Genomic DNA, 19,799 nt, shown 5'->3' with positions numbered 1-19,799 from the left:
AAAAAAGGCATTTTAAACAAAACATGGCATCCTGTTCTGCCTATGCTTGGGGTCATGATTGTAATGCTGTCCTTGATATTCTATAATCAACTTCCAACTGGAGCTCAGAAAAACTTACTGAAAGTCTTGTCTCTGTTAGAAAATAAATTTACCTTGTTCAAAGCATGATCTGTTAAGAGTTGCAATGTTAAATGTTGGTTAATAGTTGTGCAGTTTTATTTTTTTGAAAAGAGGCACAATTAAACTATTGACTTTGTTTACTCTGTCACCCTTGATCCCTAGCACTTCTATTCAGATACAAATTCATCAATGTATGCAACATCCTTTGTAATTTAAAATAAAAATTGTGGAGGAAATATTGTCTCGAGTCATTGTGTGTGTGGAGTGATAGTGAACGGCTTCTGCTGCCTTGAACCAAGTCTGTGACCTCCTGGTATTTCCAGGAACTTTCCTTTGGAAGGGATGACAGCCAGGTAAGGAAATATCTGGTTTTTCCTTCCTCATGCTCAGAGCTGCCTCGCAGCACTGCTGGATTGGAGTGGGACCCTCTGGAGAAGCTGGGTTAGTGCCTGGAGAAAAAACTGGAGAAACTGCTCCCTGCAGCTCCTGTGGCGATGGTCTGAGGGCAGAGGGGAAGGACACAGCACAGGGGTGAGTTTGTGAGAAAAGCAAAGGGAAAAGAAAAGCCTGCTCCTCGTTTTGGGGATGCAGAAGCGACGTGGTGTTCACCCACCCTGCTCCTGCCCGGTGTAAACCTGGAACTGCTCCAGGGAATCTCCTGGCTCTGCACAACTCCCTGCCAGGAGGGGACAGGGACAGGAGAGGGAACGGCCTCAGGCTGGGCCAGGGCAGCTCAGGGTGGGCACAGCAGGAATTTCCCCATGGAAAGGGTGCTCAGGCACTGGAACTGCCCAGGGAGGTTTGGATCCCCATCCCTGGAGTGTCCCAGGAAGGGCTGGAGGTGGCACTGGGTGCTCTAGGCTGGGGACAGGGTGGGGATCGCGCACAGCTTGGGCTCGATGGGTTTCGGAGGTGTTTTATAACCGCAGTGCTCCTGGAATTCTGCCGTTCCTCCTTCGGCGGCAGCACACCCCCCGCCACCGGCCCGGGCCCCGCCACGTCCCCTCAGGCCCGCGCGTCCCCGCCCGCCGCCCGCAGGGGGCGCCCGCGCGCCCGGCCCGGCCCTGCCCTGCCCGGCCAAGATGGCGGCGGCGGCGGCCGTGCCGCTGCGGGTCTGCCACCAGGAGATCGTCAAGTTCGACCTGGAGATCAAGGCGGCCGTGCAGGTACCGCCGCCAGCCCCGGGACACCCCGGCACGGCCTCGGGGAGAGCCGGGCCCGCGCTGACCGCGCCGTTGTGTTCCAGGACATCCGGGACTGCCCGGGGCCGCTCAGCGCCCTCACGGAGCTCAATGCCGCCGTGAAGGAGAAGTTCCGGCACCTCCGCGGCCGCATCCAGGTGAGGAGCCCGGCCGGGGGCTGCTGAGGGCACCGAGCTGTGCTCCGGGCCCACCGGCTGTGGTTTAGGGCTGGAGGATCCCGGCTGTGGGTTCCGGCCGGGGTTTGGGGGATCCCGGCCTTGCGTTTGGAGGTCCCGCCTGAGATCTGGGGAGTCGCAGCCCTGGATTTGGGGTTTATCAGATAAATCTGCTCCGAATCCACTCCCCGGCCGGGGCTGGGCTGTGCGAGTTGCGGGTGGTTGGTGAGGCTCTGGTGTTTGTGCTCTCCGCCGAAGGAGCTGGAGCAGATGGCGAAGGAGCAGGACAAGGAGTCGGAGAAACAAGCCTTGCTGCGGGAGGTGGAGAACCACAAGAAGCAGATGCTCAGGTGGGTCTGGCAGCTGGGGCTGTTGCCAAGCCCGCTGTAAGCAGAGATTGGCTGACTTTGGTGCAGCGTCTCTCGGAGTCTGGTTTGGCAGCACAGACCCTGACACGTGTTTTGTCCCAGACCAAGAGGTCAGGGACAGGAAGGGTACAGCTCCCTTCTCCTATCCTGACTTCCTGACTCTGGTCTGTCCCTTTGAGCACTTGAGCTCAAAGACGGTGGCTTAGGAGTAGGCTGTTCGACAGCTGGCACAGTTTTCTTCTTCCCTTCTTCATAAATGCTACACTGATGAGTGGGAATGTCAGGATAGAATGTTGTTGTTTTGTGTGGGAATACAGAGAAAGTGCGGGGCTGAGGGAGCTGGGAAGGGGCTCAGCCTGGAGAAAAGGAGGCTCAGGGGGGCCCTTGTGGCTCTGCACAGCTCCTGCCAAGAGGGGACAGCTGGGGGGGCATCCAGGATGAGAGGGAACTGCCTCAAGTTGTTCCAGGGCAGGCTCAGGGTGGGCACAGCAGGAATTTCCCCATGGAAAGGGTGCTCAGGCACTGGAACTGCCCAGGGAGGTTTGGAGAGCCCATCCCTGGAGGTGGCACTCAGTGCTCTGGGCTGGGGACAAGGTGGGGAGTGGGTACAACTTGGATTTGATGATCTTGGACGTATTTTCCAGCCCAAGTATTCCTTGGATTCTGAGGGTCCTTGCATGTATCACGGGTGCCCAGTTACTGTGGTTGTTGCTTCAGTGAAAATTGTCTGTGCTTGCAAGGTGTTCCCATCGCGTTACAACACTCTGCTCTTGTGATTTCAGCAACCAGGCAGCCTGGAGAAAGGCAAATCTGGCCTGCAAAATTGCTATTGACAACTCTGAGAAAGATCAGCTGCTGCAGGGAAGAGACATCTTGAGACAAAGGTATTGGAGTGTCCCATTGTACTGTGGGATTTAAGCAGTGTCTCCTATATTCACTCATTTTAAATGGAAGTGACATAAAATTTGTGATTTATTTAATTATATAGAGTGTAGCTTTTCTTTTATAAGTGCATTTCCCTTTTGTGGAGATTTGGGCTGTTAAGAATTGTGATGAATTGAGGTTTTCTTGGCATGTATAAGCAGAAAAGAGGATAAATTAACCTTCATAGCCTTACATATTGTCTTTTACATTAATTCCAGATAGGTTCTAGACAAGACCTGGGTAATTATCCAAGCTGTTTTCACATTCAGAACTGGATGTGTGTGCAGGCTGTGTATTGAAAGCAGCAGCTGGGATACTCAGGATGATAAAATGGGTTTGTGTTGGTGCTCCCACAGCAGCTCATGGAGTTACACAGTCCTGGGTGAACAAGTGGTGAAGTACAGGGCCCTGTGAGATTCTGGGCTGTTTGGGCTCAGGACTTTCATATTTTGTGATTATTTTTATTGTTTAGTGAAAATAATCTGAATTTCTTATGCAGTGAAAACCAATTGTGTCTTTTGTACACTGCAGAGATGTTTAGTGCCAAGTGTTGCTCTCATCTCCCTATCAGCAGCATTTTCCTAGAGCATCCAAAAAAAAAATTTACCTCTTCCTGCTTTGCTTTTTTCTCTTTTCAGGAAAACCACAAAGGAAAGTCTGGCAGAGAGTGCAAGCAACATCACAGAGAGTCTGATGGGCATCAGCAGGATGATGTCCCAGCAGGTGCAGCAGAGCGAGGAGACTGTGCAGACCTTAGGTACAGCTGGGATTTGGGCATGGAGGGGGGCATGGAAGCACCTTTGGGCAGCTCTGTCAGCCTGGGGAGAGGAGCAGAGGAGGAAAATGTGCTACAACGATGATTAAAGGACTGAACAACTCTAACAGCTGGACATAAACAGGAAATATCAGTGTACTTTGTGGAGTTTCTGTTCCATGATCCTGAGAAGGAAAAGGAGTCAGGATGAGGTTGAGTTTCTTGTAAAAGCAAACTGAGCTCACAGAGTGCCCAGAGTGTGTTTGGTGTTCCTCTGTGCCACTGCCCTGGCAGGGATTTGGGGATAGCAGAGGAGACAAAAGCTTGGGTTCAAGTCCCTGCACAGAGCAAGGAGTGTCTGGAGGCTGCTTCCAGCCAGGCTCCAGCTGGGATGGCTGAGACACTGAGATCAAGTGCCTTGAACCCGAGGTCACTTGCTCTGTCAGCAGTGCATCAGGGACTGTGAAACCAAGATTTCACCCAGTTCCTTGGCTTCAACTCCTAAAACCATAAATCAAGTGACCTGTCAGAACTGGTGATTCATGGAGCATTCACAAGCTGCTGCCTGGGCCTCTCCCTAGCTGTGCTTTTGGGCAGGAGGGAACCTTAAAGACAAGGATAAATAACACAAGTTTGCCCTCCTTGCTTTCTGCCCCATCTGAGGGTGGCAGCTGGGCACAGTTTGTTGCTGCAGGAGTAGCATGTTCCTTCTCCCATTAAAAGGACAGTTTGGCAGGCACTTTTTCACCCTGTTTCTGAATGAACAGCACTTGGAATTCATCAAGGGAAAAGCTACCAAAGGTCGTTTACAAAACCCAGCTGCAAATTCTGAGTTAGTAGTGGGGATTCCTGCTTCCTGAGCATTCCCTAGGATGCAGTGTTTGAGGCTGTGGAGCAGGGAAGCTCTGCTTTGTCTGGGAAACAAGTATTCTGTTTTCACTAGGATCAAAATGCCTCTTGAAATGGGATGGGATGGGATGAAGTGTTTTGCAAAATATTGCAGACCTGTTTCTGCTCTGTTTTTGTGACACAGATTTTTGGATTTGACCTTTCTGTGAGCAGTGTAGGGTAATGCACTGTCCTGCAGGCTGTGCTTTCTGTGAAGCAGAAAAAAGGGCATTCCAGGGCTTTTGCTTAGCAATTTGAAAGGAGCAAGGCTGAGAAGTTTGGGGCATGTGTTCGTTTTCTCACACACTTCTAGCTGACCCTTCTCATTTTTATTAGGCAAAAAATTGCTCTGTGTGTCAAAAATGACTATTAAAAACTGTTTGAGCTGAATAATTCTGCAAGTCCATACTGACTTACTGCTGGGGCTTGGGGGAACACTTTCAGTGGTGCAATTAATACATTCAGTTATTACCCTGTCCTGCTGCTGCTGGTGATTTCTCTCTCTAGCACCATTCCTATTTCACTCTGCTTCCAGCAGTGCTGACTGAAAAACCTGAACTAGATTTGACCTGCTAACCCAAAAATTAAAAATTCAGGAACTTCAGTAGGATCTTTAAGCTTTTCAGTGCTCTTATTTCACTTTGCACCCTGAGCTGTGAGAACTCTCTGTGAATGTCTCACCCACAAGTCAGCCTGACCCAGGAGGATCCCTCAGGCACTGTTTGTGTTACCAAATATCTCATCCTTACACACTTTGCTGGGTATTTTTAAAGCACAACCCGCTGATTTAAATTTTTTTTTTCTGTTCCTCTTTCATTTCAGCCAATTCTTCCCGAACCATCCTGGAAGCAAATGAGGAATTCAAGTCCATGTCTGGCACCATCCAGCTGGGGAGGAAGCTGATCACCAAGTACAACCGCCGGGAGCTGACAGACAAGCTGCTCATCTTCCTGGCCCTCGCTCTCTTCCTGGCCACAGTGCTCTACATCCTCAAAAAGAGACTCTTCCCGTTTTTGTAAAATCCCAACAATCACTGAACTATTAAAAAAAAATAATCAGAAAGAGATGGTTGATAACGGTGGGGCTTTAAATGAAATAATAAAGGGATATTGCAATAGCTGGAGGAGCGTTAGAGTGGGCAGGAATTTGTGCTGTCCCACGGAGCTTGGGAGCTGCCTCAGAAGAGATTGATAGATCATGCTTGGAAAGAAGAAATGCCAGTTGGCCTGCAGCTTTGGGGAATCAAACACTTGAGGGACTGGGCACTCAAAGGTGCCAGTCTGAACTTTCAACCTCTCACTGATTTCTGCCTTGAAATGAAGTTTTGTCCTTGGCTTGGACTGGAAGCTGCTCTGACATCTGTGTGTAAAGTGCTGAGAGTAAGAGGAAGAATGGAAGAGAAAAACTCACACATTCCATTAATAAAATATTTATTGTCTTCATGTCAACAGAGTTTTGTTTAAAAACAAAGTCTAATGGCTTGGAAGAGCCTCTCAGTGTAAAAATTCTGCTTTTTCTTTAGCAGCAATGGTTGCTTATGGATTGTTTTTCTGGGAGCATAACACAGCCTGGCTCTGTCCCTCTGGCCTTGGGAGGGCTCTGAGCAAAGCAAAAATGGGAGCCCCATTTGTTACTATGAATTCACACAATAGTTAAGAGAATTAGATTGGCAATCTACTAAAATCAAAAATCCTTTTCCTCCTTTTCTTTATATAATTTCAGTTCATGCTTTATCTTTACAAAATTACTGCCAAGGTGTTCATTTGGCACTTGGAAGGTTTTACTCCTGAGGCAGACTGGACAGGATGGATGTGGTTTCCATATTGTTCATTCCTGGTATTTCAGGGCAGTTCTTCCTCCCAGCCTTTCCTGAGATACAGAATTGCACCAAGAACAAAATAAATTGGTGATGTGCACATTGGGAGCTTGAATAAGAGAAATTACTCAGCTTCAAAAATCCAATCTTTGTAAATAAACCTATTGGCATTTACAGAGAGACAATTAGAGGCAAAGAAATTAGGGAAAAAATAGCAAGGACTACTGGATTCTTTGAGAGAGGGGAAGAGGAGAAATTCAGGATGCAACAGGTTGTTCTGCAGCACTTGGTTCTTGAATCATTTCCTTCCACAGGCAACCAGGAACCACCCAGGCTCCTGATGGGCCACAGCCCTGGCAGGGAATAATCAGTGGAGACAGCGAGATCAGTGCTGTTTGTCTTTGGGGTGAGGAGGGTGACTTGGTGCAGCAGCTCAGGAGTGCCTCAGTGCCAGCCCAGGGCAGAGCAGAGCACAGCTGGTGGGGATTGCCACCCTGGCACGGTGGGCTGCCCCAGTCAGCTCTAACAGAGCCCAGCTGGGGCTGGCTGCTGCTCACACGCCCTCCCTGCAGACCCACTCTGCTCTCTGCCTTGCTCCTGGTCACAGACTCAGCTCCTGCAGTAAAGGTAGGATTTGATTTCTCTTTTTTTTTTTTCGGCAAAGTGAGCAGGAGCAGCGTTTTTTGGAAGAGGAAGTGGTTGTGCCTGGCTTTTTGTTGTGTGATCCAGGGAATGTGGAAAGTTGTGCCTGGGCAGTTTTTCTGTGTGTGCAGAGGGTTTTATATTTGCACTCAGGATGTTGTGCCTTGGGGTCTTGCTGCTGTGTGCCCAAGGTTGTGTTGTGAAGGGTAAAAAATGGCATTGTGTTGGTTTTCTGAAAGGGAGTAGCATTTTCTGCATTACCAAGTGCAGCAGAGCCATCAGGGATGGTGAGAAGGGAATGGCCTCTGCATTTTTGGTCTTGGGCATGGCTTGGAGGCCAAGGGCTGCAGCCCTTCTGAGACCAGGGACTGCAGGAGTATAAAGTGTTTGGGGAGGAAGGCAGAAACAGGCCTCTGGAGAAGTGTTCAGGGCTGTGCTGGAGGGCTCATACACAGGTGAAAGCAAACAGGAGTGCCCCTGTTACTCCTGGGCCATTTCCCTCCAAAAGGTAGCAGGAGCCCTCCCTACAAGTGGAGGGTGGAGATTTACTGTCACAAAACAATTGCAATAAAAGTATTTTTCCTTTGAAGAACAACACTTCCTTAAAACAAGGACCGAGGAACCACTAGGAGCTTAAAAAGGACTGAAATCTTGCTGTGGAGTTGTGGGGCTGAGGCACCCAGCTGGCAGCAATCAAGTGGGTTAATGAACTCCTGCTCATTGTCCGGGGCTGGTTCATTAACTGTCCTGCAGGCAAGGGGGGCTGCAGCCTCTGAAGGGACTGGGGGTGTTTGGCTCAGCAGCTGGAGCCACTTAGGGATGAGGATGAGGCAGCTCTGATGTCTCAGTGCATTTAGAGGTTTGGAACTTGGAGGTTTGTGCTGAATTTAATGTCCTGCTGTGGAGTCCAGCCCACTGAGAGCAATTTGCTTTGTCTGAGCACCTGTGGAAAAAGGGGGAAGAGCCTTGGAGTGTCAGGAGCCAGGCAGTGCTGTTGGATATTTGGCTGTGGGTGTAGATCTAATCCTGCTCTCCACTCCCACGTGGCCATGGTGGGAAGCCTGTGGGCAGGAGCGGGTGCCATTACATCCCCGAAATCTGCAGCATGAGGGTCACTTCCAGAGCGTTCAGTTAGGTTTGTATTTCCTTGGAAAGTTGCCTTTTAATGGCTGCAATAAACGTGGGTCTGAGGAGCATTGGGAATTCTACGTATGCTGTAAATGTGCTGAGAGAGACTGACTTGATTTGACTCATTTTATTATTGATTGTGGTGTTATCAAATACAGAAATATTGCAGGATAACGCTGGGAAAACAAATGATCATACTATTTATTCCCTCCTCCCCTCCAAGAATCAAGGGGAAATGAAGTTTGTATTTGAAGTTGTGCTTTTGAAATGCTTTCCACATAACTGACTTTACCAAAATGGAAAGGTGAATTCATAGCTTGGAGGTTTCTAAAAATGTCTCTGCCAAATGTGCGTGGCTGCTATCACGTGCCAAGTGGCCCAGAGCAAGCCAGGCTGGAATCTTTGGGGGCTGAGAATATCCAGGGGACATGTGCATGCTTGTCTGCAAATATGTGGGGCTCTCCCTTGGAAAAAGGGCAGGTTGGAAATCAGCTTTAATATTGCTTTGCCACCCTGTTTGTAATCATCTTCAATATTGCTCTGTCGCACTGTTTGTAATGGTGTGATTCTCACAGAAGAGAACCTGAAGCAAGTGTTTTCCCCAGATGTGGTGTCTTGGTGATTGTTCATTGCTGCAAAGCCCTTTCTGTCACTGAGTGAATGCTTGTTGAGTTTGCTTCCACAAAGGTGAGAATTGTTCTCCAAGCAGGCTGCAGGTGCTTTGTACCACAACCAGGCTCTCAAATCATCCTGCTGCTATCGAAAGCTGATTGTGGACTTGTTCAGGCTGAGGCTGTTGAATAAACACAATTTTATTATCATCTGCTAGCCTATATAAAATGGTACAAACTCTGTGCCACAAAGGGGATGACAGTTCCACCGAGCTGAGGTTTGGTTTTCTCACAGGAACCTGTGCTGAAGACCCTGTGCCAGTTTTTGGTGATGGATTGAGAGAGGTGGTGGCTCACTGTACCTGTGCCTTGAAGCTTTAATCCTCTCCCATATACAGAGAGCTGCAGTCTGAGGAAGGGACTGAGATCTTTATTAACTTAATTGGGTTTAGACCCAGGCCCTTCGTGTGTTCACAGAGATCTCCACTCAGTTTAACACCTCCAGGTGTTGCCTTGGGCACTGAAATGATGAGCAAATCATGAGGTTCCTGCAGCTTTGCAAAGCCACTAAAAATAATTGGACTGGGGTTGGTGGGCTCAGCTGGGCAGAGGAGGGCTGGTGGGCTCAGCTGGGCAGAGGAGGGCTGGTGGGCTCAGCTGGGCAGGGTTGGTGGGCTCAGCTGATGCTGCTGACTGGGCCTTTTACTCAAGAGCTGGACTTGGTGATCTGTGTGAGTCCCTTCCAACTTTGAATATTCTGTGACTCCGAGCTGAGAAGCAAATCTGGTGAAGGTCAGCAGACGCTGCCCCAGACCCAGCCAGCCCTGGCTGCTCCTGCTGCGGTGCCACGGGGCTGGCAGTGACCCTGGCCAGCTGGGGGACAGTGACCCCTGCTCCCGTGAGTGCTGTCACACCTTGCCGAGCCTCAGACCGCTTCCACTTTTGCTTCCTTTTATTTTTACCCTGCAGCGCGAGGCCGATCCGATGCTATCTCCGCCGACCTTTGTCCCCCGCTGCCACATCAGAGCCGGCTCCCGCATCCCTCTTATCGGCCGGGGCCGTGCCGGGCGCTGCGGAGGCTCTGCCCCGCTCTGGGTGTCGGGGATGGCATGAAAGGAAAATGCCACTCTGCTGCTCCGAGCCTGGCCCGCCGATAAAGCCGCGTGTGTCCCTCGGGGCCGCGATAAGCGCGCAGAGGGCAGGCGGGGAGAGCGGCTCCGCGGGCATCAGCGCACACCAGCGCCGCAGATAGAGCCGCGTATATATAGAACCACATGAAAGCTTCTCGCTCTCTTCTTTTCAACAGCGGCGGGGCTGGGTGTCGCGTCCAGGGGCGCTGTGGGAGCTGACCCCGCGGGGTCCGGGCTGGCTGTCCCCGGGATGCTCGCTGGTGGCACCCGCGGGGCCGGAGCCGCGCTCTGACAGCGCCTCAAAGCTCCTGCCCTTTATCTCCAAAATGGACTGCGGGACTAAACTCTCCTCTTCGGGTTATTGGCTTTTCCGAGGTGTCACCCAAGCTCTGAGCGGGTTTTGCTGCTGCTGATGGGCGATAACTCTGTCAGAGGCATCTGGGTGCTGACATTATGGCCAGCCAGCCTGAAAGCAAGATAAGATTTTTCTATATTGAGTAAGTCTATTGATCCGGTCGGCCTCCTGTCCTGTGTCTGATGATAACTTGATGTTTGCAAGAGAAACAAGGCTCCCCTTGCTCAGTATATTCACAGAAATATAATATATATATATATTAAAAAATAACTCGCTGTTTCAAATCTAACCAAGCCTTCCCGTTCTGTATGTTGATAAACATATAAATACATCTATAAATACATCTATAGATGCAGTGTTTGGATTAAATAATGAAGGGTTCCTTTCTCAGCCGTGTTCTTAAAAGATGCTGCTTTTGCTGCTTCTCATTTGGATATTCTTAGCAGCATTTGCAATTTCTTCATCGTGTTTTTCCCGTTTGTTTAAATGACAGAGGTGATGTCTGAAAGTAGCTACAACAAAAATGAAGATAATTTAATGTGGCTCCTGACTTTCACTGGCTTGTAGTAGTAACCTGCTTATTCAAAACAAACCAATAAAATATTTTTTTTAAAAATTGAGGTAAAAGAAAACCCAAACAGCCATTCTCTTTATCTGTAGATTTGTTTAAAATAATTTTGTCTTTGGTCTTTTTGACCCAAACTTTGTTCCTGATCTTTCACAGACTTCATGATGAATAACTCTGTAAGCAATAAATAAGGTAATGTTCATGCTGAGAGACAGAAAGTGGGAAATTACCTTCTCATTACTGAAAGTTAATTAATTTTTGTGAAGGCGTGGGTTTATATTTAGGTTTTGCAGATCCCAACAAGAGCTTCCTGGTCTTATCACCTCGTCAAAAAAAATGTGTCTGTCAGAGGATTCCAGAAAAGATAGTGAGGAAATGCCAGGGGAGAAAGCCTCACTCCAGCAACAACAAACAGTAAATATAGAAGGAGAAAAACCTTTCATGTTCAGTACTCGGCTGCAGATGAAAACTTTGCTTCTGCCCCTGCGAGGGGGGAATGGCAGCAGAGCTATTTTGGTGGATTAAAGCCAAAAGATAGCAGCAGCTCTTTGTGCCCTCGCCGGGGCACTGGATTCAGTGAATTGCGGCAATGAGCACCCACTCGTGTGCTCATTAATTAATTCGGGTATCAGTGAATTGTGGCAATGAGCACCCACCCTTGTGCTCATTAATTAATTCGGGTATCAGTGAATTGTGGCAATGAGCACCCACCCTTGTGCTCATTAATTAATTCGGGTATCAGGGAATTATAGCAATAAGCACCTTGTGTTGTTAATTGAGGTGTATCAGTGAATTGTAGCACTGAGGACCCACCCGTGTGCTCATTAATTAATTCGGGTATCAGGGAATTGTAGCAATGAACCCTCGTGTGCTGTTAATTCGGGTTAATTCGGGTATCAGTGCATTGTGGCAATGAGCCCCCGTGTTGTTAATTGGGGAATCTCAGTGAATTGTAGAATGAGCACCCACCCGTGTGCTCATTAATTAATTCGGGTATCAGTGAATTGTGGCAATGAGCACCGTGTGCTGTTAATTCGGGGTATCTCTGAATTGTGGCAATGAACACCGTGTTCTGTTAATTCGGGGTATCAGTGAATTGTGGCAATGAGCACCGTGTGCTGTTAATTGGGGTATCTCAGTGAATTGTTGCAATAAGCACCGTGTGCTGTTAATTCGGGTATCTCTGAATTGTGGCAATAAGCACCGTGTTCTGTTAATTGGGGTATCTTAGTGAATTGTTGCAATAAGCACCGTGTGCTGTTAATTCGGGTGTCTCAGTGAATTGTGGCAATGAGCACCGTGTTCTGTTAATTCGGGTATCTCTGAATTGTGGCAATGAGCACCGTGTGCTGTTAATTCGGGTATCTCTGAATTGTGGCAATGAGCACCGTGTGCTGTTAATTCGGGTATCTCTGAATTGTGGCAATGAGCACCGTGTTCTGTTAATTCGGGTATCTCTGAATTGTGGCAATGAGCACCGTGTGCTGTTAATTCGGGGTCTCAGCCTCGTCCCTGAGCCCACGGTGGAAGTTCCCGGGCCGAGCACAGCCCGGGTCCCTCGGAACGTGCCCATCATCCCCGGGCACTGCTGGTGACAAATGACATTTTCTGTGCCTTTGTACTGCGGGGCACAAGATGTGACGTTTACGTCCAAGATCAATTATTTTTAACTGAAGAATGATAGCCCTGCGTCGGAATTATCTCAGGGCTTAATTCACATCAGTTAAAGCTTTTCAAAGGCTTATTAAAATTCCTTAAGTGTGTCCAGCTTATCAGCAGTTGAGTGTCGATGGCATTATACAAATGCTGCTATTGGAAATAACTGTTAAGTATTGTTTGGCCATATTATTCTCATATATATATATTGTGCCTGGGACTATTAATACTACTTAGTACTTACACGATTCCTTTCATCTGGTGATCCCAGGGAAGCAAGGGATCTAAATAGAGGAGAACTGTCAGGTCCAGCAGCTGTGCCTCAGGCTTGGATTTAACATTTTCTTGCATTTAACATTTTTTTTTTTGATTTAACAGTTTCTTGGATTTAACATTTTCTTGGATTTAACATTTTTTTGGATTTAACATTTTCTTGGATTTAACATCACCACTGGATCCTGTCAGGTTTGAACAGGACTTTATTAATTTGTGCTGCTGCACCTTGTCTGGTGTGGGCAAAAAAAGAATTTCCTTTCTGCCAAGGAAAATGTATGGATCAGTGTGAAAATCCATCCAAACAGGCAGCAGGAAGGAGAGGTGATCCTGAGCAGAAATTGGTGCAACAGCCCCTGTAATGGGGCAAAGGAAAGGTTGAGAGTGGCCTGGAAGGGTTTTTGGAGGAGAGGAGGATTTGTCACTCTGAGTGTCCCAGAAATTCTGAGCACAGTCTTGGGAGAGGGGGAGAGGGCAGGGAGGGCAGGGACAGGCTCTGAGGAGCTGTGGGTACCACTTGCTCAGTGTTCCTGTGCCATCCCTGGCAGTGGTGAGGGAGGAAAAACCCTGGTGTAAATATAATAAATGTAATAATTCCTTTCCTGGCATCTGATAGAGCTGTAGGAAGTTGGGATGGGGTTGTTGATGTGTTAAATATCCGCTCAGAAACCCTTGGGATTCGTTTGCAAGTGTGTTTTTTTTTTTTTTTTTTTTTCTTTCCCCCCCCTACAATTTAACTCATTTCAGGCAGAGATGGAAGTTCAGATTTTTATTGTCGTCTGTATTTACTCCACACCGAGGTTCTGTCTGGAGGAGCTGATCATTTATTGCAGAAACCACTAGGTAGCACTGTGAAATAAAGTTCAGCTTCCCTGAACAAAGACCTGCCAGTTCCAGCCTGGCTGGGCTCAGAGTGGAATAGAGGCAGCAAGGGTGGCTTTAAAACTTTCTCCAGTCTTGGCTTCACACTCAGGTGTGGGAGAAATGAAGCTGTCAGGGGAGGTTTAGACTGGATTTTAGGATAAGGATCTTTACTCACAGTGCCTGACCACGCTCTGGGGAAGCACCTTTTCCTAAAATCCAGCCTAACCCTCCCCTGGCACAGCTCCAGGCATTCCCTTGGGTCCTGTCACTGCTCAGCAGTGGAAATGCAGGCTCTGGTTTTATCTTGATTTAATATGTTAAAAGGTTATTTTTCCAAAGGAACAGAGTAGGGTAAAAATTTGGTTTTGATCATTAATTGGTTTTCATTGAACCTGCTTCAGTCTTTGGTTTATTAATCCCCCAAAATCACTCAAATAAGGTAACTTGTCAGGTTTATTTTGTAACTTTTGGGTTTCAACAAGCTGGCAGGTTATCCTTCTGCATTTTAACTCAGCCCCACAGGGTCAGGGCACAGCACCCGAGCTGCAGAGCAGTCCATGCCCATTTCTGTTCCAATTCCCAGCAGCCAACTGCGACGTGTGTTCCTGCAGCAGCCCCGTATCGCTGCTTTTTAAAATTAGCCCTGGCTTTGGCTGCTGCAGGGAGAGGAGAATGATAAAGGGATTGAGCATCACGCTCTGCCAGAGCTGCTGGGCTTAAATCATCCAGTTACAGGAACCCTGAGCTGGATCTGCCTGGTCCCCAGCTCCAGGGGTCACGGGGGGTGTGTGGGTCACTGTCAGATGCTTTGGGGACCTTCAGTGCTGCCTGAGGAGCTGGAAATTCAGAGGAGGGGATTCTTTTCATGTGTCTGCTGTGGCTGTAGCTGATGCAAGGGGTTTTCTGTCTGCAAAATCGAGGAATTGGATGAGATGGTCTCTGCAGGTCCCTTCCAACTGAGTTATCCCATTCTAAAATTATTCTAGAAGGACGTGGAATTGCTGGAGTGAGTCCAGAGGAGGCCACGAGGCTGATAAGGGGACTGGAGCACCTTTCCTTTGGGGACAGGCTGGGAGAGCTGGGAATGTCCAGCCTGGAGCAGAGAAGGGCGGGTGGGGACCCCACGGCAGCTTCCAGGGGCTGACAGGGAGAGGGACCCTGCATTGGGAACTGGAGTGTCAGGGCAAGGAGGAGTGGGTTCCATTTGAAAGAGGGGAAATTGGAAGGAATTCCCCACTGTGGGGGTGGGCAGGCCCTGGCACAGGGTGCCCAGAGCAGCTGTGGCTGCCCCTGGATCCCTGGCAGTGCCCAAGGCCAGGCTGGACAGGGCTGGGAGCACCTGGGACAGTGGGAGGGGTCCCTGCCACGGCAGAGAGGGAATGAGTTAATCTTTCAGGTCCCTTTCAAACCAAACCATTCTGTGCTTGTGCAGAAAAGCACTTTTTGAGGTGGATATAATTGCCACTGTCAGGGAAATGACTGCAGAGTGCTGACCAAAGAGGGCAAAGTGTCTGTACTGAGGCTGCCTCTGGCCCTGGGCAAACCAAAGCCATCCCAGCTCCAGTTAAAAAAGCTTCTTTTGCCCTGACAGGGGCCTGAATTGCTCAATGCTTTCACCTTTTTATAGGTTTGGCCACCCTGGCTTAGAAAAATACAGAGGTGGCCTCTCCTGCTGCTCTGGGGGTCTCTGCTAACCCTTGCTGGGCAGCTGCTTTCCTTTCTCTGCCTCCCTCTGCAACATCTGCAAGCGGCTTACGTGGGGTTTTCATCCCCTGAGGATTTATGGTGACCTCTCAGGGACCTTCACCAGAGGATCAATACTCTCCTGACACCTGTAGATCAACATAAACTTGACCCTTGGTCTTGACAGATCCATCAGCACCGAGCCCCTCCTGTGAAGCGCCCTGGGCTGGGGAGGAAGCAGCACTGGGGGCACAGCAGAGCCCCTCCAGCCCAAGGTCAAAAGTCAAAATGATAAAAGAAGGCCAAGCCTGTGGTACCCAGGCAGAAAATCAGGGTAATAACGAGGGAGAAGCTCAGGGAAGGTCCCTGCAGGATGATTCTCCCTGTGGGTGATGCTGGAGTGGAGGAGAAGCTCTGTGTCTGTGGAAATGCTGTTCCCTCCCGGGGTTTGTGATAAGGAGGGATCTGCTGCTTTAAAAAGCTGCTGCTTGTGCTCATCCTATCTTTAGCTCAGGGCAGCAAAAGCCTTCTCTCTTCTGAAAAGTCAGCTCCTCTCTGTGCAAAGCTTTTCCACCCATTTTTCCATCCAGAGCAGGGATTTCTGTCTGTCTCTTCAGCCTTTCCAGGTGGTGGAGGATCCTTGTTCCTCACTTGAGCTCTACCTCTGTAATGCCATGCATGAGGTGAAACCACCATCTCAATGTTCCACAAATGTCAGAGCTACAATTAAAACTGGCTTCTAGATTTCAAGCCCTCAAAACTCTCAAGTTTACCCCAAAAAAAAAAAGCAAAGCAACAAGCAGTGGATGCTGCAGCAATGACCAGCACTCTGCAGAGCTGGATTTTCCCAGATTGATTTTTATTTAAGGTTTTCTTTTTTCCCTCAAGAAGTTTTCCACAAAATGTCAGTGACTCGGAGAAGAAAAGAAATCCAGTTATCAATTCTGTGTTTAAGGAAAAAAATAAAAATAGAGAATGAAGACCTGGAGCCCACACTTTTCTCTCAGCTGATTTTGAACCTCCTCTCCTTGCATCCCCCTCAGAAGTGAATAGGATGTTGTTATCTTGCTTGATAAAACCAAAGAATTATCTCAAGGAAGATTTTTGAAAGAATTGAGCTAGGGAGTTTTGAAGGGGACAGAATCTGCAAAATTTGTGATCTTATCTTAATAACAAGATGGTGTAAAATGGAATTAATTAATGAGAAATTAATGGGTAAATGGGAATTAATTGCTGAAACGGCCTCTCCATTCCCAGCCAGCTGTGCCTCAGTCTGGACCTGACTCCTGCTTTTACCCGAGCTCAGCTCCTGCTCCTGGATGTTTTGGGTGTGCAGCGCTGGTCCCAGGAGCCTGCAGGGATGGTGGTGCTCAGATCAGTAACTCTGTGTGTGGCTTAGAAAACCTCATCAGAATTAGATTTTAACTTCTAACCGGAGAAACATGGGCAGGAAATCATCACTGACAGGACCCAAAGCAGGGCCTGGGTGGCTGCAGCTGCGGGATGCTGATCCCAGCCCAAGGACAGGGCTCTGCCCCACGGGAGGGTTTTTGGTGGCTGTCATCTGCACAGGCGCTGCCCAGAGCCATCCATCATCTCCTGCCCTGACCTTGCACCACCTGTCTGTCCCCGGCAAGGCCAGCAATTAAAACCTGAGCTAATGAAGACAGCAGGACATGAAAGGGCTTTGCAGGAGCTGATCAAAGGGGCAGAGCTCAGCGTTTTCACAGCCACAATATTGAGGCAAACAGGCCTGGAAATGTGGTCAGGGAAGGAAGAAAATTCAAGAGGATATTTAGAAATTAACCTACAGCTGTTCCTCTTGTTCCACGTGCTGCATGGGGGGTGATTCTCTCATGTGCTCTTATTTTTTGAGATTTTTGGTAAATACTGAGTTTTTAAGTTCACCTTGTTACATGGGAAATAATCTTTGTGTGTACAAAAGTGAAATGCTGTAGATAATGAGGACTTGAGTGGAAAAGTTTGAATGCCTCGTTGTATAAGAAGTTATTTAGGTTCTATTCTCAAGGTGAAATTTTGGGGGGCTCTAAATTGGTGTCTAACCAGGCAAATGATCACCTCTGGTCTGTCTCTCAGAAAAGCCAATAATCAGCAGCTCTCACTGTTTTTGGGGGGTTTTTAAGTTAATTTTTCTCTGTGTGCATGTAAAAGGGGAATTTTTGATCCCAGATGGACACATGAGTGTTGGATGGCAGATAGGGCTGAGCATCTCTTTTCATGGCAGCAATTACGATTTAATTTCTTCAGAATTATGCCTAAATGAAGCAAAATTTTTTTTTGGCATTGCTTGGAAAAGGCTGTTCCTAAGGACAGCAATGCTGCACCTGCATTCTGAGCAGGGCTGTGTGTCCGTGGCTCCAGGATGGGGACTCCTGCAATCCCCACGGATGCACACGGATCATTTCCTGGGCATGGAACTGGCTGGTGGAACTCAAAACCCAGAACAAGCAGGAAAACACCTCTAACCCTCAGGACCAGCAGGAGGACCCTGGAGCCTGGCATGGGAGCTGCCGGGCACGAGCAGAGTGGCTCCTGCTCCCCCAGCCCTGTCCCTGTCCCTGGGGAATCCCAGGGATTAGCCAGTCTGTAAAGTGAAGTGTGCGATTGCAGGCTGGATCTGGAGCTGCTCCTGGCCCTGAGGCTGTACAGACCGGGAGCAGCAGCAGCTGCTGCCCAAAGCAGCACATGAGACCTGGAGACAAGTGAGATTTAAATCCTCCTCCTTCGACACAGCGTGAATCATCTCCTTGGCACCATCAGGTTTGCTGAAGTCGAGGCAGTTTACTAAAGGATTTATTCCCATTCACAAGGGTTGTGGTGTGGGGTTTTTTTTGGGTTTGTTTCTTTTTGTTTATTTGGGGGTTTTGGGGTTGGTTTGTTTTGGTTTTCTGACCACTAAAGGATTTATTCCCATTCACAAGGGTTGTGGTGTGGGGGTTTTTTTTGGGTTTGTTTCTTTCTGTTTATTTGGGGGTTTGGGGGTTGGTTTGTTTTGGTTTTCGGGCTTTTTTTGTTTGGTTTTATTTTTTTGTGTATTTTTGTGTGTTGTGTTCTGTTTGGTTTTGGGGTGGGTTTTTTTTTGTTTGTTTTTTGCTTTTTTGTTTTGTGGTGGGTTTTTGTTTTTTTTTTTTTTGTTTTTATTTTGTTTGTTTTAAGGACAATTTATTTTTCCAGCCCTCCAAACGGAGCAGGTATTGAGTGAACTCTCCAAGCTGTGTGGGAGAGCCCCTGGACTGCTGAGAGTGGGCACTGAGCTGAACCTGCTGCCAACACGATGCCCCTCTCTAAGGGGCTGGGAAAACTGGGAAAAATGCCCAATCTCCTGGCTCAGACCTGTGATTTAGCTGTTTGACCGTGATTCTTTGTCGACACCAAAAAATATGTTATTCTGCGCAGGGATGAGTTAAGGGATGTGTTACAGTCTCGGTGGGGTCAGTGCTCCAGCTGCTCACACACAGAGCTGGTTTAAAAATGCTCTGATAATGTGAATTTCTCTTCCCGGGTACTCAGGGGAAAGAGTTTATTTTCCGTCTCAGCATATTCATCTAGCCTCCCTTAGAATAATTTCTATTTCATTTGAGGTTCTAGCAGCTCCTCCATGAGAGGCAGAGGAACTCACCCGTTTTCCTCAGCCCAGAGTGTGCAGGACAAGGGGAGATGTGGCTGATGGGCTGCTCGGGATGATCCTGGCTCCAAATGTTTTTTGGTTTTTTTTTTTTTTTTTGTGCATGAAACGCTGGAGCGGCAGCGTTTAAAGTGACTGCAGGAGACAGGGAGAGATCTTCGAGTGATGTATTCTGTGTCACCTTGCTGAACCTTGATTGATGAACTTTCACAAATGCGTTGCCGGTGCTTGATCTGCTGGGAGAAATCTCTGCTTCCCTTCTCTGCGTCAAAACGCCGCGTTAATTTCGTGTTTTGGGCAATAACAAACCACTCAGGAATGAAAAATCGGACTCCAGCCTGAAAGCCCATCCCTTTCTCGCTCTGGAGTGGCATTTTAAAGGTGTTGATTCTTCTTAATAAACCCCGTTAACAAGAAATCACTTACTGCTGATACTGATCTAAACTGATGTCAGTGAGATGAATTAGGGGCCGGGAGAGAGGGTTGTTGATCTGTTGTTTTCCTGCCGAGCTTCCCAGGAACACTGAAACACTTAATTCCTGCCAGGACCCTATCTTGTTTTCGGACTCCAGAGAATAACTTCCGACGTGAAACCTCCTTGAACTTAAGGAATAAAATTCTGGCACTCTAGGAACCGCACGGGTGTTTTTTGGGGAAAAAAACAATTACTTCAGTTCCTACAAAACTGCCACAGGCAAGGGATTTGGTATCAGTCCCTTACAGCTGACAACTTGTTCCTGTACAAATTCTGTGGATTCCAAAGGGTTTGGATAAAGTTGCCATGTGCAGTTTGTCTCGAGGAGACTGAGCTGCTCTCATCCTGTCACCTTCAGGTGACACTGAATTCTGACAGACACTGAATTCTCAAAAAAAACCACAAAACTGGGTTTGAACGTGAATGCCAGTGCCAGGCTGCGTAATCCCAAAAAAAACAAACAACGACAACAACAAAAAAACCCCCACCAAACAGACAAACAAAAAACAAAACAAACAAACAAACAAAAAAACCTAAAAAA

The 19,799-nt window shown here is 48.1% G+C and overlaps 1 protein-coding gene across 1 annotated transcript; it reads left to right on the top strand.

Moving 5' to 3' along the window:
• The first annotated feature begins 1,173 nt into the window (after positions 1-1,173).
• BNIP1 (BCL2 interacting protein 1) lies at positions 1,174-5,900 on the top strand. Its single transcript, XM_041490004.1, has 6 exons — positions 1,174-1,286; positions 1,367-1,459; positions 1,736-1,827; positions 2,628-2,729; positions 3,408-3,526; positions 5,234-5,900. Exons 1-6 carry the CDS (start codon positions 1,203-1,205, stop codon positions 5,428-5,430), a joined length of 687 nt encoding a protein of 228 aa, XP_041345938.1. The 5' UTR covers positions 1,174-1,202; the 3' UTR covers positions 5,431-5,900.
• The last annotated feature ends 13,899 nt before the right edge of the window (positions 5,901-19,799 follow it).

The sequence above is a fragment of the Pyrgilauda ruficollis genome, unplaced genomic scaffold (assembly GCF_017590135.1).
Source record: "Pyrgilauda ruficollis isolate IOZ18807 unplaced genomic scaffold, ASM1759013v1 scaffold97, whole genome shotgun sequence".
Classification (NCBI taxonomy): Eukaryota; Metazoa; Chordata; class Aves; order Passeriformes; family Passeridae; genus Pyrgilauda; species Pyrgilauda ruficollis.
The sequence above is the reverse complement of the archived record's forward strand: the minus strand, read 5'-3'. Positions and strand labels throughout refer to the sequence as shown.

Bases quoted from the DNA above. Each gene is read 5' to 3' on its own strand.
- BNIP1 (XM_041490004.1), top strand. From the start codon at position 1,203: ATGGCGGCGGCGGCGGCCGTGCCGCTGCGGGTCTGCCACCAGGAGATC. The intron at 1,460-1,735 runs GTGAGGAGCCCG...TCTCCGCCGAAG, and splicing joins ACCTCCGCGGCCGCATCCAG to GAGCTGGAGCAGATGGCGAA. The intron at 2,730-3,407 runs GTATTGGAGTGT...TTCTCTTTTCAG, and splicing joins AGAGACATCTTGAGACAAAG to GAAAACCACAAAGGAAAGTC.